Consider the following 19,160-nt stretch of genomic DNA (forward strand, 5'->3'; position numbering starts at 1 on the left):
ATCTGGGTTGGAGCACTGTAGCCCATTTCTAAGAGGGCAGTCCTTCTAACTGAGCAAGCATTTAATTTAATCTAAAAGAACTTTAAAAGACCAAGTGATCATCCTCACACACCAAAGAGGAAAAATTTTATTCAAAATATATTCTATACATTAAACCTAATGCATAGCCTTATGCAAATATGCAGCACTTTGTAGTCAGAGAATTGCCAGAGCTTTATAAGCGATGACTGTCATGTGCAATAATTATTACCAAAGGGTCTTCTTATTTAATGAAACTGAAAAAGAAATATGCATAACCTGTTGAAGACTGTGCATTGACATCGGCTTTATGAGCTAGCAGCAACTTCACAATTTTGACATGTCCTCCATTAGCAGCGGCCATTAAAGGTGTAATGTCACCTTTGATTCCCCTATCTTCCACATTTGCATGCATTGCCAACAAAACCTTATGAAAGAAAAAGGTTAAATGATATTAGAAAATGATATATTCATAACATATGGGACATACTTCCACTAACACCCACCTAGTCATTTACAGTAAAAGAGCCAACAACCACAAAGTGTATCTAACAAAACTATTGTTGAAATGAACCTAATGGTTGAGTTTTATTATATTCCTAATAAGTAGGCCAGATTAAAAAACAAAAACAACCCGTGTGATTATTATCATACGAACCTGTGCAAGCTCATAGTATCCAGCAGAACAAGCTAAACAAAGGAGGCTCTCCCCTTCCTCGGTGTGCTCATTTACACTTCGCCCTTCAATGAGTAACTTTCGCACAGCATTTACATCTCCTTCTGAACAGGCTTCTGCCAAACTGCGGCTATTGGGGAAGAACATTATAGTATCAGGATAATATAAAAATATGAAAAATTACACAGCATACTGGCTTTTGAGGTTAAAAATTCCAACTCTGGACACTTCTAAAGAGTCTCAACTGGATAAAATCCATCCTAAGAAAAACAGTAAACCCAGTACTATTAATATTCTCATTCAAATATAAGTCAATTCTTACATCATCCTCTTGAAGGTCCTGTCACTTCTGGTACTAAAGGCATCCATAGTACCCATCCATGGGTACTAAAGGCATTTTGGTACTAAAGGCATCTTTTCCGTATCTCTATTATTACTACCACCTGATTCAAGAACATCACGTTTAGCCATTACTCATACTGTTTAATTGTATTATCTCCTTACCAAAGTCAGTCTTGAATAGCACTTAGTATGCTTGTCTTATAATTTCCCATTTTTTAGGACACTGACAGTCCCCAGACCCAGTGTTCTCCATTACCTTTAAACAAATTTAAGACAAATCTTTCCCACAAGACACGCCATTATAAGAACATACCTTTTCTCTCTTTCAAGTGGGCTCTTACTCTTTTTCTCTTCCTGAGGCACATACATACACTCCTCTACTACTATCCCATTTAGATTTGCATTCTATTTCCTTATGTGTGTGCTAGCTTTAAAACAAGCTTACCAGAACTACTGTAACAACAGTTGGAATTCTGAACTCAAGAGCACAGTGTACATTAGATCCGCATGTGGCACCACACTTAACTAATATAAAATCTAACATAGAGAAGAAGAAGAAAAAGAAGAAGAAAAAAAAAGGGTGGGGGGCACCTGGGTGGCTCAGTGTTTTGGGCTGCTGCCTTCGGCTCGGGTCATGATCTCAGGGTCCTGGGATCGAGCCCCGCATCGGGCTCTCTGCTCCGCAGGAAGCCTGCTTCCCTCTCTCTCTCTCTCTCTCTCTGCCTGCCTCTCTGCCTACTTGTGATCTCTGTCTGTCAAATAAATAAGTAAAATCTTAAAAGGAAAAAAAAAAAATCACTGCACTCCACTATCTCTCTCAAGTTTTGCTGAATAAATGACTGTCACAAACATGCTCTACTATTCTTCTAGTATATTCAATGCCAAAGAATCTGTAACTTCTTCTTTTTCTATTCTATTTCCTGTTTGAACTAGCTTTAATATACTCCTGAAGGCATTTTTAACCTCTTTCTTGCCAGTCTCAGGAGGCACCACATTTAAGAGTATCACTAATACTACAGGGTAGTAAAACTGATCATTAATCAAGAAACAGAAGTTGAAGTTAACTGAAGGAGGGTCAATCCATGAGAAGAATAATAAATTAATAAAAACACAAAAATCTAGACAGATGAAGATGAACTCAGAGCCAAGAGAAACAGTAAATTCATATTCTTGTTAACACTATACAACCGCTCTTTCATGCTCTTTAAAGATGTCACACAAAAACACTATTATATAAAAGATAATCCTTAAATTCTATTTTTTAAATTCTCTAAACCCATATATAAAATACTCCCATTTTCTCAACTGTTTAAAGGCAACTGCTAAAATAAATAACATGGCTTCATTTTAGTTAGAGGAAAACAAGTCTCTGAGGAAGCAAAAAAGGTAATTTATATTAATAATTATTTTCGATTTGCTTTCTTGGAACCTATACCCATTTTTCAGTACTATCCATAACTGTTTTTTTTTTAAATATGAAATGGTATAAGATTATCAGAAAAACTTAAAAAAGCAAAGTCACAAAATATAAACTGAATCCTTACTAACTATAAAGTACTATGTAAAAGGAATTGTAGGGCATACAAACATTAAGTATGTGGGACTCACATTCAAATTATGGGAACTAAATCTATGACATTTTTGAACGTTCACAGAACAAGCAACAAAAAATAAACCTTGCTCTTTAAAATGGTAACTATACACATGAACTAGAAAATGGCATACCTAATAAGAAAGCATCTACTTCTTTGTCACCAAAACATTAAAATAAAACAAAATCTAAAGAGTCAAAAGGTCTTAACTTGAAGTCACTGATGTCCCAGGTCTGCCACTTGGCAGCTATTTGATCTCAATTAAATTATTCACTTCTCTTCCGGTTTTCAGAATAAAAGTTAAGTAAAACAAAATTCACTGCCTTAAGGCTTTTTGTGAGTAAAAACAAGATATTACGTATAAAGGAGTTACCTCCATGCCAAGCACAAAATAAAGGCTCAGCGAACATTAGCTATTAAGAAAACGTTTTTGTACTGATCACAGAGAAAATGTACTTACTTGTCCGACTGCCCTGCATTCGCTGTGCTTTCAGCTCTCATACGGGTAAGTGCAGCAGCAGCTTCATCCAACGCACAACTAACAGATGATGTCAACCTCCGAAGCACTTCAGGGTCTGCAAAGGCTTTACCATCAGCCGTAGATAATTTTCCTATTCCTATTATATGATTTTCACACCAATATGGATACACCCAAAAGAAGAAACAAAGCAAAAGTCAAGTTACTTAATTCTATTTATCTTAATGAACAATCTTTAAATGTCACACTTCATGTATATACTGTTCATTTGGAATCTTCTGGAAAATCGCTGTTCTCCAATTCTGTAATAAACTTGTTCCTCCCATGTGGTCTAGAAGTGCCTGACCCCCTAACTCTCTGGTACCAGAAATGTGTCTCTGGCCTACGCTGGGACAACTAGGAGTCCCCACCCAGAGTTTTGTCATAGGTTTGGAAGAACCTCTATGTTCAAAGGTAACTGAATTGCTAAGATGTGAGTCATGAGCTTATGGCCAGTTTCATGATCATACAGACAAACAGACTAGTCAAAATAAGTCAATATAAAGGAGGGCAGAGTAGAGAAACAGAAAGTAGTTCTGATAAAAGTTATTTTTGACTCATTGAGACCAGTAGCGCCAGAAGCCAGAATTATCCCCATTATTTTTGGTAGATGCCCACTTTTGTTTAAGACTGTTTAGGTGGCCTACTCCACTTGTGATCAAATATGGTCAAATAAGACATTACAGGCCATATAAAAGATAATAATGAGTACCTATTCATTTCAAATTACGTCTACAATTTATTACATGTTCTCAATAACATCTAAAAAACATCCAGAACAGCTAAAGAATAAAAATTCGTAAGTAGAACCGGTTAATAACTATCTGCATGAAATGTATCTTATTGCTTTTCTGGATATCACTACAAAGCAAACTTATCTCTAACTTTAATTATTCTAACTCAGTGGTGCTGCCCATCAGTGGAGCTTTTCAAAAATATAGATGCTAAGCTCTTTTACATCTAAGGATGTAATTCAGTAAGTAGGAGGTGGGGCCTAGGCATCTAAATATTTTTAAAGCACTAAGAAGAGTCTAATGCATAGCCAGGATTAAAACCTCTGCAGCAACTTGAAGATAAAATAATGCATATTATACATCCCTGTTACTCAGTAGGTGGTACATGGACAAAAAACACCGCTATCATTTAGGAGCTTGTTAGAACTGCAGAATCTTGGGGGTGCTCAGTTGGTTAAGCATCCGACTCTTGGTTTTGGCTCAGGTCATGATCGCAGGGTCATGATCTCAGGGTCATTAGGTCAAGTCCTCAAACCCATGTTGAGGCCCCACGTCAGCGTGCCATGTGGGATCCACTCTTGAAGCAGAGTCTGCCTGAGATTCTTCGCTCCTACACACCTTGCTCCTCCTTCTGCTCCTGTGCACACATGCATTCTCTCTCAAATAAATAAAGAAATAAATAGATAGATAGATAAACAAAATCTTAAAAAATAAAAAGAACTGCAGAATCTCGGGCCCTAAGATTTTCTGATCCAAAACCTGAATTTTTAAAAAAGATCCCCAAGCAATTCAGATGCACATTATAGATTAAGAGGTTATTATCACAGGTTTTAAAACAAACTACTTAACTAAGACATCAATCCAAAAAAAAAAAGAAAAAAAAAGAAAAAAACACCCAAATGGTAAAAATAAATGTATCTGTACAAATTCCTTTTTACAGTGGAAGGGTTTAATAACATAATATAAGTTTGTGTTTAAACTTTACAAGTTTATAGCTGTTTGGTTCTTTTTCTGGGAAAATCCAAGATATCAAATACTGTATCTTATGGAACCAAAAATACATCTGGTAGAAAGCCTTTATGATTTTATATACAACAAATGTTCAGAGCAGTCAGTTGGTATCTGTTACAATAAGGATGTGCAAAGAATAAAGACAGTCTCAGTCTGATGAAAATGATTTTAATTTGTGTCACTAATATTAAAAACCAACCACAGTCTGAATCTGCTATAGCAGTATTTATTCAATAAGATATCTGTGGTTAGTTAAGTATCCTAACATTATGCAAACCAAGGTCTCAGATGCATTTTCACATGAAAGAATGAGCTCCAATTGTTTAGCCAATCCAGATCAGCATTCAACAACTATTTGTCAATGACAGCAACAGAACTAGGTAAGAAAATGTATCTGGATTAGTAAAAAGTAATCACTGCCTTAAAAAGAAAGAACATCAAAAACAAAATATTCCATATTAAATTTTTATAATCTTCTCATATCTCCATAAGTAATGGTAACTATTTTAGTAAAGATAATTAGTAACCTAAGACACTTATGGTAATCCTAAAAATGAATAAACAGTGATATAAAATTAATTTATTCTAGTTACTCTGGATTATGATGATCCTTTTTAACTAGTCTTATCCAGTTATTAGGTTTTAATGAAGACCAAAAACAGAAAAGATACGTGATGATCAGATTATTCTTTCCCAAGTCTAACATTTAATCAATTGAACAGAACCATGTACTTTATGACCAAAAATGTCCTAGTGAAACATTAGAGGCTATATAAATGATAGAAGAGAGTGCATTAAAAAATTACCTAGATTTCAGATTTTAAGATAATTACCTTTCCCTTTTTTTCCTCTTAGAACTTACTCAACTTAATTCTTATTTATGAAGACAAAGTTTAGAGAAGATGTAACTGACTTAACAGAACAAACAGAAACAGAGATAACAAAGAGAAACAAGGTGACCAGCCCAAGAGGGCTCAGAAATGGTAGGTACCAGAAACAGGGGTGAGGCTTGGATCAGAAAACAGAGAGACTAGCTGAAGCCTGAGAGAAGTAGTCAGACACTTGAAGACTCCATTCCCAAACTGCACAGACAGATGATTATTCTCTATAGAAACCAAACCAGAAAGGCCCAGGATTAGCAGTTATTAGACAGAGAGGAGAAAGAGAGGATATACTAAAGGGAAATAAGGATTAAGTGAATATATGCATGAAAAACAGTAAGATCCTCAACCACTCCCACTCTAAGCTCCCAAAATACAGGTAGCCAGGTTTATCATTCACCAGATAAAAACTGGTAAATTGAAAAGCCCCAGGAAAAAAAAAATTAAAGATACTGACATCTGGATCTGGAGAGTTCTCAAAGAAAGGGAAGGGTCTCTATCCAATCACTGTGTAATAGGAATTCTAAAATGTTACCAATTTTACCCAGCTCTTCTGTACTCACTCTATGTAATCCATGGGACTGGGAATTTGATAGCTTTTATCCCCATAATCAGGTTATGCTATATGGTACAGTTGACGTGAAGTCAGGAATATTATGTGGATGTGCCTGACCTTACCACATGAGCCTAGAAAAAACCAAAAGATTTCTGTGGCTAACTGGAGAAAAGAGATTCAAAGCATTTGAAGGATTCTACTGTGCTGGCATGAAGATGGAGGGAGCCACATGCCACGGAATGCGGGCAACCTCGAGAAGGTAAGAGCAGTCCCCGCTGACACAGCACAGGAAATCAGGATCTCAGTCCTGTAACTACAAGGAACTGAATTCTGCTACCAACAATAAACCTGAAAGCATATTTTCTCCTGTAACCCACAGATGAGAAATCAACTCAGGGGTTACTTTGATTGCAGCCCATGAGACCCCAGGCAAGAGAATCTAGCCATACTATGTGTCTAGATGTCTTATTTACAAAAACTAAGTGTATTGTGTCATGCCACTATGTTTATACTAAACTGTTAAACTGCAGTAGGAAAGTAATTATGTAATGTACATAACTTATAACATATAACCTATAATAAATACTTCATGGTGAAACCCAACCAAAAAAAGGCACATGTACCTTCTATTTTAGCTTTTTATGACATTGCTAGTAACTACAAAAAAGGACAGGTTTCACCAGACATTTGAAGAAAATCTGAAATGTAAAGGATAACCAAAAATATTCAAAATGTGAGCGAAATTTTAAAATGCCCCAAATTCTAATGTTATGGAGAAGGATGAGAAAAGAAAAGTTGCAGAGGTAAGAGAATACTATAAATAAGTGTGGTGTTAACTTTCTGAATTGCAACACCAGAAATTAGGAGATAATGGAGCAATAATTTCAAAAGTCTCAAAAAGATTTTTAAACTAGAATTCTATACCTTCAAAGTATCAAGTATGAGGATAGCATCAGAGGTATTTTCAGGCAGTCTCAAAAACTTTTACTTCCCAAGTACCTTTTCTCAGGGTACTTAAACCATGATCAATCTCTACACCATAAAAAGAGAAACCACCAGAGTAGTTCTGTGATACAAAGGAAATATAGACACCATGAATGACTATTCTTGCTAAACACAAAACAAGTCTGAATCTGGTCAGTATCTGGATCTGAATTCTGATTTACAGGAAATGCAACATACAGTGGTGCAACTAGCAAAACTGATAAAGTGGAACAAATGAATCAATTTCTTCAGAAAATGGGGGGAAGGGGGAAGGAAACTGTTATGATAAAAAGACAATTAAACTAAATAACATGAAAAATATAAAATTTTACATGCAAAAATATGTAAATATGAAACAGGTGAAGGGAATTAAAGAGTACACTTACCATGATGAGCACGGAGTATGTACAGAATTGTTGAATCACCTTATTGTACACAGAAACTAATATTACACAGTATTTTAACTACTGAAATAAAAATTAAAAACTTAGGGGTGCCTGGGTGGCTCAGTCGGTTAAGCATCAGACTCTTGGTTTTTGGCTCAGGACATGATCTCATGGGTGGTAAGATGGAGCCCCAAGGCAGGATCCCGCTCAGCGGGAAGTCTTCTAGAATATTCTCTCTGGCACAGCCCCCACTCACACACACACTCGCTCTAAAATACATTTAAAAACCCTTAAAAATATTAAAAGCCTAATAAAAAAAAGCAAAACTTGTTTGGATCCTAATTTAAATAAACCAAGTAGAAAAAGAGCATTATAGCGTGCCACCAACTCTCAATTTCACCACAGGTCTTAAGCTCAGGGTTGTGAAATCAAACCCTATGTCAGGCTCTACACTGGGCGTAGAGCATGATTAGGATTCTCTCTCTCCTTCACCCTCTGCCCCCACTTTCTCTCTCCTTCTCTAAAAATAAATAAATAAGGAAGCAAGAGATCTTTAAAAAAAGACTATTATGAAATAACTGGAGAAATATAAACACTGACAGGATACTTGACAATATTGAGGAATTACTACTATTTTTCTTTAGATATGCAATGGTATTATGTTTATTTTATTTTTTTAAGTTCTTGGGGTGTCTGGGTGGAGCAGCTAGTTAAGCAACCAACTCTTGGTTTCTACTCAGTTCGTGATCTCAAGATGGGGAGATCAAGCTCCCTATGGGACTTAAGTTTCTCTCTCCCTCTGCCCACCATGTACTTGGTCTTACTCTCTCTTAATCTAAAAATAAATAAATAAATCTAAAAATAGTTCTTAATTTGGAGTATATACTGAGGTGTTCATTTATTTATTTAAGCTTTTATTTATTTTAGGGACAGATCACACAAGAGTGGGGAGGAGCAGAGGGAGAGGGACAAGCAGACCGCAACGAGTGTAGAGCCCCACACAGGGCTCAATCCCAGGACCCTGAGATCATGACCTGAGTCGAAATTAAGAGTTAGATGTTCAGCCAACTGAGCTACCCAGGTGTCCCAATACGGAAATATTTATATATGAAATTATATAATGTTTAGTTTGCTTTAAATTAACTTGGGGCGTGGGACATACAGGGTGGTACTAAGTAAAGAGGAAACAAGGCTGTCCATACACTGATGGCTGTTAAAGCTGGATGATGGGTATTCTCTCTGGGCTTATGTGTTAACACTTTTCATTCTTAAAGAAAGGAAATAAGGGAGAAAGGGAGAGAAGTGAGAAGAAAGAAGATGAGGAAGGGAGGGAGGGAGGAAAGAGGCTAACTTGTTGGCTACTGTAGAGAAAACAGAAAAAAAAAGGGAATAAACAAAGAAATGAGAAAATGAGGCAGCTATTAGCATCCTATGAAAAGAAACTCTACCTCCAAAAGTAATCCCTCTCAGCTGTAGTCCACTTTTCTGTAGCACTTTTCAACCTGGTTCTGCCTCTTGGAGACACAAAGGGGGGGAAGAGGGAAAAAGCAGGCTCTCCACGGAACGGGGAACCCAATGTGGGGCACAATCCCAGGACCCCTAGGATCATGACCAGAGCCGACAGCCAACCGACTGAGCCACCCAGGTGCCCCATATCTGCTCTCCTAAACATATAGTTTCTTATACTCGAGGACTGGACCTTGCACATGCCCTACTATGTTTTCATTTGTACTTGGTCAAGATCCCTTCAATAATCCATTCTAGAATTAAACTTAGGATAGAAATCAAATTTAACCATGAGTCCTTTGAATTTTTAAAAGCTGTTTTACAAGATATTTATTGAAAGGATTACCAAATAGTATTAGTTTGGTCTTGTGCTATAATAAGGCAGCAGTTTACATGCATTGTATGTACACTATATAGGAAATTGGGTTTCTAAAAAATGAACAATTAATGTTCACAATGTATTTATTTCCACCTTAGAAAAGTTAAGAAAATATATGGATATTTAAAAAGATCAGAGATTAAGAGTTACTATTCCCTTATACTTTAGGCGTAATGATATATATGTATGTAATCTCTAATCAAAACACTGTTCTTATGGGGACAATATAATAATGATCCATTTTACAATAATACAATGATCCACTTTACAAGGCTTCAAGGTTTCAAGACTATGACAAAAAAGAGGGAAATTATATACAGTCAATTCTTATGATTCACGGTCAGTGGGAAAACTTAATTAATGAATACTGAACCATTGCTCCTAGGGAAAACACAGAACAAGTTTCCTATGAGCCTCTGGTCACAAAGCAATTGCATTAACCAAACACTGTCTTATGTATGTTTTTGTTTAAAGATGACCTTATTTAATATACAGTTGATTTATTAACACTGAACTCATGGTTAACAGAACTATAACCCATGCTGAAGAAGCTTATCTAACACAATGTGCTTTCTCCATTAGGCACATCACTACCTTCTCACATTCAGGAACACTAGATAGTACTTTCGCATTATACTTGGAGACCATTATAAACAATGAAACTGCCAACAAAAGGCACACAATGTCAAAAACATGGGTCTAAGTAGATTGTGAAAAGGACACTTGTTTACAGTTTGAGAGCTGAAACAAAAAGAGCTTCACCTTATTTCATCTCATCAAGGAACATGTGTGTAGGAAAACTAAAATTTTTCATTATGTGCATTTTTTTAAAAAGAATTTATTTATTTATTGACAGAGAGAGAGAGAGACAAAGCAAGAGAGGGAACACAAGCAGGGGGAGTGAGAGAGGGAGAAGTAGGCTACCAGTGGAGCAGGGATCCCAATGTGGGGCTTGATCCCAGGACTCTTGAGATCAGGACCTGAGCCAAAGGCAGACACTTAATGACTGAGCCACCCAGGTACCCTTATTATGTGCATTTCTATGAAAGACTAAGAGTATTGTGAATACCAATTTTAGGGTATGAATACATGTTATCAAGTGGGCAAATTCGCAAGTATGGAATGGGTGACTAAATAAAAGCGACTATATGAAATGACTCTTCAAGGCTGACAGCAGTATGTGGATTTTACTTGGGTAACAAAAATATGCTTTAATGAAATATTCCATGTAGAAATTCTCTAAAAAGCAATCCATTAACCTTCATGAACAGTATTACCCTAAATGTCCTAGACCTTGTATTTATAATAATAGTAGCTTTTTGTTACTTTAATAAACTCTACACCCAATATGGGACTGGAACTTATGACCCTGAGATCAAAAGTTACATGCCCTAACAACTGCGACAGCCAGGCACCCCTAATCATAGTAGTTTTTATTAGATTTATATGTACCTTTGAAAATTATATAGTCTAATTACATATGTAAGGCCTGCAGACTTACCTGCAGCTTCTAGTAAAGCTTCCAGTCTAGCTTGTGTTTCTGGATCTACTGTCCGGAGGTCTGCACCATCAGCAGTACCTGACAAGAGCAACTTGGAAGCCGTTTCCAGCATTGGATTTTCCAAATCATCCTGATCCAAAATGAAAGATTCCACCTAGAAAACAAATACCAAAAAAAGGAAGGAAGGGAGGAATGAAAGGAGAAAGGGAAAGTGATAAGAGAAATAAACAGAAGAAAAAGGAAGAAGAAAGAAAAAATATTTTAATGTAAATATCATGATAAATCCAATGCAATTCTAAAGAAATTCAATCTAATACATAAAGCCCGCACTGTTTAAAGGAGAAAATTATATTTGTAGAAGAATTTAAGAATGTGCTACTCATATACAGCAGAGTCTCATTTTTTTTCCCTTTTACTGAAATTATGTATTCTTTTTATGTTAATTTGGTAAGATAAGGGCAAGATGGGGGAGCTATGAGGTTAATGATTAAACGTGAAACCTCTGGCTTTAGTAGAGGACCTAAATCAGCTGCTCTTGAATGTTTTGCTCTCAGGATCCCTTTATACACTTATAAAATACTGCCCACCCCAGACCTTCAGATAAGGGCTAAATTTATTAACAGTCACCATACTGAGAAATCAAACTACAATATCAAAAAATCGTATTTGTTAGTATCGCCACCGGTGATATTTTCACCAGAAAAGTTTTTAAGTACTGTGAACACAATTTAAAATTCTAATCTGTACTTGAAAGCTTAATTTTATCATCAGCGACAAATACTGTCAAACACTCTTAAAATGACAAACTCACTCATTTCCATCATTTCTGATAAGAACATTTGCCAAATACCCAAGTCTGCTAAGTGTATTGGGCCTGTCAATTATATTTTCTAGTTAACAATGGCATTTCATCAGGGGAAAAAAAAAGGAATGGCTACTTTACCTTGCATCTCAAAAAAAAAAAAAAAAAAAGACACACACACACACACCCCACAAAAGTGCTTTATGTCACACACAGTAATATTAAAAGGACACATATTCAAAAGTGTGGATTTCATAAAATTAATATTTATTGCTTTATCAAGATTATCCTTAAGGTAAAACTGGCTCTTCATTTTCTTCTTTTAACTGTGAGTATGCAGAACTGAAGAATACAATGACACTAGTACAATTTGATGTCATGGCCTTGACTGAGGGGCCAGCAGTTTTACCTACCATTAATTTTATACTATCAATGCACATGTCAACACAGTAAAGGAGGCAAATAACATGTCAGTACTGTGATGAGGGAGTTTTGACCTCTTAGATATCCTGAAATGGTCTCTGGGACACTGAGAACCACTACTATAGTCAACATGAGATTCAATTAAAAAAATATTTAAAAAATTAGAACATAGCAAACACTGAAGACATGGAGAAAAGTTTTGTTGTGATATCCCTTATTATAGTGCTACTTACAATAAGTACTAAGATATGTTCTTTCTAGTTTGCTGATAAAAAGTTGATAATTATTATATAAACTGTCACCATTTTACATGACATTTACTTCATAAATCTAAGGTACTTCTAACACTTATAACTAAAATAGATATAAAAGTAATTATTAACCTAGAACACAGTTAGGCTCCCACCTAGTATCTAAATGTAAGAAATCTGAAAAAAACCTTAAGGAATAAAATTTTAACTACTATAACATGAGAAACTCTGAGTCATTTCATCTTTGAAAGTCACCTATCTAGTAACCAGGAATAACCAACACATACTTAGTACTGGAAGTTAAATCTGGGAGGAAACAGTATGTTTCTCTCCAAATTTCCATTAGACTAACACAGTTTAACATGATTTCAGATTTCTAATATTTCAAATACAAATAGACACTGGATACTCTGAAAATAATCTCTGTAAATATTTGAAAATTTTCACAAAATTTTGCAGTATAACCCATCAATAACAACTCCCTGTTAAAATGACAGCGAGTTAGGAAAAAAAAAATAAGAATATACTCTTTTTAGTTTTAAGTTCTCTTTCAAGGTAGTAGCGTAAATGTTATACTTTAAGTAGACTTTGGGAGTATATCTCAAAAACCGGGGGGTGATGTTCCTGGGTGGCTCAGGAAATTGAGCCTCTGACAGAGTCTGCTCAGGTCATAATCTCAGGTTCCAGAGATTGAGCTGTACCCCCCCACCCCTAGGGTTCACTGAGCTCAGCAGGGAGTCTGCTTTTCTCTCCCTCTCTCTCTATCCCTCTCCTGCTTGCATGTTCTCTTTCACTCTAGAAGAAATAAATAAATCTTTAAAAAATTAAGTAAACTTTTGGGACATGAGTTGGCCATAGCAAGATGTGATTCAAAATTATAGTATAATAAAAACTATGTCTTCTTATCTTTAATGAAATGTCCAGAAGATGAGTCATTTTAACGAAAAAGTTGCTTCCCAGTGAAATTTTCTGTGAAAATATCTACAATTTTCCAACCCAATGGGAGAAGAGGAAAGAAAACAAAAGAAATAAACATGGAAAAATAAACATTGGTAAAATAAACAAATGAAAAATTAAATAATATTTCAGACTAGAGTTTTAGAAAACAAAATATTTCAAAGAGCAGGGCACGGTTAAATGCCAAGGGTATATAGATCAGAGGTATTTAAATCATACGAGACATTGCATAAAGATAAATATGAAAAGATTCTGACCCAATTAATTTATGTAAGACAACAGTAGAAAAAGGAATGTAACACTGGTAGACAGCTATAAAATTTCTATATGCTAGAACGGAGTATTTACTGTAGGAAAGGTAAGAGAGTTAGAAGTTAGATCATAGGACATTTTAAATTTCATTAAAATTTCATTTTAAATTTCAATTAAAAGTGAGCCTCTGACATAAAGTGCCCAATGCCACTCTATGTCCTAACTGAGCTTGGTGAAAATTTATTAAGAAAAATGTACCTCAATCTCTTCATGAGGGATATTAATTATAGAAATGTTTTCTTACTGATTTCAAATATCCACAGAAGTTACATTAATTTTTAAGTCCACTATTCTTACTTTGTAAAAAAAGAAAAAAATTGGTAAGTTAAAAACAGTAAATTCAAATGACTATGTATAGATTTTTTAAAAAGGTACTAGGGTGAAAGAGAAGAATAGGAATGGATTTATATCTCCCCCACCCCCAGTTTAATACTAAGAAGAAATTAATTTTAAGGATACTGTTAGGATCTAAAGACCTAGGTACCCTTATTGGTTCAGATGCTACCTATGAGACCTATGCAAGTATCTCGGCAATCTCTAGATCCCTATTCTACATAATTTTTTCATAAATTCATTACACTGATATATTATAATATTTATTACCTTTCTAAACTCCATGGAAACAGGGACTTTGAGTAAATAAAAGATGGATTGGGAATACTTCCCTTTCAGATTCTAAAAGGCTACAGTGTATTTGGGGAAGGGAGAGGTAATTACAAAAAAATAAATTTAAGGTGTATCTTACAGATTATTGAATATTTGTACATTAAGTAATAGGGCAACATCAATTGCAGGTAGGGCAAAATGCCCATCACTGGCCAACAGTCTTTGTACAAGAGATACTACAGTTAACCTGCAGAGGAGATAACAGAGATGTGTGAAATCAACTCCACCATCTAGGAACTTCTTTAATGAGAGAGCCAAAGTGTGTGCATAAATGAACACTTTTACAGGGTAAAAAGTGTAGAAGGTAAAGGGTAGGGGGAAAAGGCTGTTGGAATTTAGAAGAGTAGAAGTAGAAGAGAACTTCCTCCTCTAACACTAATTCCTCTTTCCCTAACTGGAAAGATTCTTGCACTACATTACGGAACAACTGAAGAGAGACTGACATAAGGACACTCAGTCATAAAAATACAAAAATAAGTAATCCTTGTGTATTCATAGGTCAACTAAGTTATGATTTATGAGCATATCCTGCTCTACCATGTACCGAGTGAAGATAATTCAGATTAAATACTAAAATGTTTTCCCATTGAAACCGTACTCATTTTTATTACATTTCTACTGAAAAAAAGATTCATTTTGAATAAGAAATTCACATGAATATTTTGAAACATTTTCTTTAAATGAAATGCAAAAATAATTTCCATGAAGAGAGGAGAGACAGGAGGAAAGGTGTGTCCTTATTAAATTTATTCCCTAAGGGAAATAATCTATCAAAGTTATCAATAACTCAAAGCATGACAAGTTATATTTAAGCTATTTCAGATGTACTGTTTTCACTAGATGGATATTTTATGAAGTGATGCTTGCATTTCAAATTCTTGTCTAATATAAAGAACCACCGAATTGTTACAGATGGAAAAACAGAAGCACAGGATTGTTATTTAAATAGCAAGTTTCTAAATATCTAGTACCAAGAGACCAGTTACCCAATTAACTAGTTCAATATTCTTTCCACTAGAAAATTCCATGCTAAAGGTTTTTTTTTACTCTGCTCTAGAAAAGCTAACTTCAAATTCTATATTTAGGGACAAAGCTATACCTACTGTCTAATTACTAAAAGAAGAGAACTAAACATTATATAACTCAGATTTATATAACATAAAATACACAATACCACCTATGACATATTCTTACCCCTCTGAAAATAAACAATAATCTATTAGAGCCCTTAGAAATAATTTCCAGTTTGTAAAAATCAGTAAGGCAAGTATTAGGAACAAGTTAAATCAGTTTCTCAATCTTGGCACTATTGACATTTTGGGCTGGATAATTTCTTCATTGTCGAGGGCTGCCCTATGTATTTCAGAATGTTTAGCAGCATCCCTGGCCTCTATCTACTAGATGCTAGTAGCAACTCTACCACATGCTGTGACACCAAAAAACCTCCAAACATTGCCAAATGTACCCTCAGAGGAAAAACAGAAACAAACAAAAAGACCCTGGAGGTTGATAATTTGAGAACCACAAAGTTAAATAGGAAAAAACACAACTAAAATATGGGAAATGTTTGTTTGTTTGTTTTTTAAGAGAGAAAACAAAAGGAAAGAAAAGCTCTAAATTAAAGAGACACCAGAGACATGATTAGCAAAATAATATAGACCTTATAAGAAATTTTCAAGATAAGTGAAGTAATCTGAATATGCACTGGGTATTAGACAGTCTAAAAGAATTATTCCGGTTAGGTAAGAAAATGCTCTTATTTATTTATTTATTTATTTTTTAAATTTATTTGACAGACAGAGATCACAAGTAGGCAGAGAGGCAGGCAGAGAGAGGAAGAAGCTGGCTCCCTGCTGAGCAGAGAGCTCTATGTGGGGCTTGATCCTAGGACCCTGGGATCATGACTTGAGCTGAAGGCAGAGGCTTTAATCCACTGAGCCATCCAGGTGCCCCATAAATGCTCTTATCTTTAGAGATGCACACTGCCATATATAAAAATAGAGTCAGAAAACTGCTATATAATATTTCCGGAAAACAAAGTTGTGTGGCAAATTCTTGATAATGCTGAATCTGTGAAAAAGATTTATAGTGGCTTTATCATACTTGCCTCTATTCTTATGTGCAAGTTAAATTGTTTTGGTTTTGAAAGATTAACGGTGTTATTTTACTATGGAGGTTGCTTTTGTTTTAAAATATTATTACTTAACAGTAATACTATTTATTTAAATTAACAAAGTAATTAAATATCTTTTTTACTTTCTTTCCAAAATAAACTTAACACAACCACTCAACAATGAAAATCAAGGTCTTTTAACAAAGGTCAATACTGAAGGAATTTGTTTATGTCATTAATGGTACTCCCAGTCCTTCTATAGTAAAACAAAAAGTCATATAAAAATTTGGAAATATAGGGCCATGTGGACGAATTGTGAACACCAGAGTTACATTTCAAACTAACTTCCGTCAAAATAGATAAATTATCAATGTTATATTAGAGAAGAGCAGTTCATCTTGTAATAAACTGGCATTTAGGGCGCCTGAGTGGCTCAGTTGGTTATGTCTGCCTTCAGCTAAGGTCCTGATCCTCGGCTCCTGGGATGGAGTCCACCATCAGGCACCTTGCTTAGAGGGGAGCCTGCCTCTCCTTCTGCCTGCTGCTCCCCTTGCTTGTACTCTGTCTCTTTCTGCCAAATAAAATCTTTAAAAAACTAAAAATAAAAAATAAACTGGCATTTATTTCAAAGGATAAAGAAATTTTTATTAACTAGACACCATATATACAAGTTCCATTCAATTTAACAAATACACCCCCAATTACATATAATATGCAAAATGCAGTAGGGCAGCCAAAGGAGAAATAAAATATGTAAATGATTTTATTATAATCAATGCCTTCGACAAATATACAATACGGAAAAATGCAACTCTATGTGCAAAGAACTAACTATACCGAAGATTAAAAACAGTACTAAGTAGACACTAATATAGGGACTGTACAGAGAGAAAGGAAAAAACAATTCTGAATGAGAATGGTAAAAAGAATAGTGCTTCAGAAAGATCGGGCCTTTCAATATTGTACCCAGTTCAGAATTTATATGGTAGCTTATTGAAGGATTAAAGTATTAAGATAATCAATTTTCTAAAAATATTTATTTTTTTATTTGAGAGAGAGGAACAGAGAACAGGGGTTGGGGGGAAGGAGAGTCTCAAGCAGATTCCATGCTGAGCGTAGAGACCAACACAGACCTGATCTCAAGATCCTAAGATCACGACCTGTACTAAAACCAAGAGTGGGACACTTAACCAACAGTGCCACCCAAGCATCCCAAATAAGCAATTGTTTAAAAAGATAATTAGAGATCATGTGAAAGATGGTTTTGTATAGATGTGACAACAGAAACAAGGAAACCTATTTATAACTTATTTCAATATACCAAATGAAAGATTATGGGAGGCGGGGATAGGAAAAGGTCAGTTTTTGAGGATAAACGTACGTTAAAATATGAAATGCCAGCAACTCCAGAGTTTGGACTTCTTGACCTTTAACACTCCACATCCTCCCATCCCCTCTCTAGCCACCAATTACTGCTCTTGTTCAGGAAACTACCCTGTCCATTTTCATTCAATTTAGAGCAGGTAGTCTAAATTTCAAGTTAATAATCTATATTCCAATAAAGATAATCTAGATCTTGATTATATTAAAACATCTTTTAAATAACAAAGAAGTCTCACACTTGCTCCAGGAAAACACAGTATCTTCAATCCAAAACTCACCATACTTAAAATCTGAAGAGCTCTTAATCAAGTCAATGCAGAAAAATTCCTCCTAAACAACATTTATGGTCATTGTGTATGATTTTTACTTATAGTAAATGTTAGTGTTTAATTTTTATGACCAATTTTGTCATTTCAATGACAGTGGATTTTAAGAACACAGATCATAACTGATACCATTTCACCTACCAAAAATAAAGACTCATTAGAACAACCTGACTTGAGGTCATCATCATGGACTGAATTACACGATAACTCAAGTGTTGTCGCTTTTTCAGTGATATGCAGAACAGGCTATGTAAAACCTAATTCAAAGAAACAATTGTTTCTTCTCTTCTGTACCCGACCCTAAAACCTAATAAAAATTTCTTTGATCTGTATTTTTTGAAGTCTTAAATAGGGTAAACTTCAGGTAAAATACAACAATTTTTAAAGAAATATATTTGATGTAGTTCTTCCGTACCATTAATATAAAAGCTTCAGTATGGTCACTGGACACTGATCTATGTATACGCTAAAATAAAACAGCATAAAATAAACCACTTAAAGTCCTTATTGTAAAAAGAGTATCAATTAATAATATGACTCATTATGGTGCCAATATCCTGAGATTCAAGTAAATAAACTAAAGTGAACCTGACTAAAAGTAAGTTTAGCTTTCAAAAAAATCTATGCATTAAGAAAACACTGATTTATTCTATATCATTTCATTCATACCCATCTACCCATCTAATAAAATTTTAGTTAAGATCTAGAAATGTGTTAAGAACTAGTGATACAATAGTTAACACAGCACTGTTCTCACAGAGCTAAAACATAACTCTTTTTCTTAAGCTTCAAAGTACTTACCTGCTACACCTCAGAATGAAATTATAAATCAATATGAAATTCT

The 19,160-nt window shown here is 34.9% G+C and overlaps 1 protein-coding gene across 5 annotated transcripts in view; it reads right to left on the reverse strand.

The window, feature by feature from the left end:
- The window catches only part of ANKRD17 (ankyrin repeat domain 17), a 161,854-nt gene that overhangs the window by 75,161 nt on the left and 67,533 nt on the right, over positions 1–19,160 (reverse strand). For all 5 annotated transcript variants that reach the window (XM_059385194.1, XM_059385190.1, XM_059385183.1 and 2 more), the window contains exons 2-5: positions 11,084–11,237; positions 3,089–3,245; positions 677–824; positions 298–445 (exon numbers count right to left, since the gene is read on the reverse strand). In XM_059385194.1, coding sequence (XP_059241177.1) covers positions 298–445; positions 677–824; positions 3,089–3,245; positions 11,084–11,237 — 607 coding nt within the window. The remainder of the gene's footprint in view (positions 1–297; positions 446–676; positions 825–3,088; positions 3,246–11,083; positions 11,238–19,160) is intronic.

The sequence above is a fragment of the Mustela nigripes genome, chromosome 1 (assembly GCF_022355385.1).
Source record: "Mustela nigripes isolate SB6536 chromosome 1, MUSNIG.SB6536, whole genome shotgun sequence".
Classification (NCBI taxonomy): Eukaryota; Metazoa; Chordata; class Mammalia; order Carnivora; family Mustelidae; genus Mustela; species Mustela nigripes.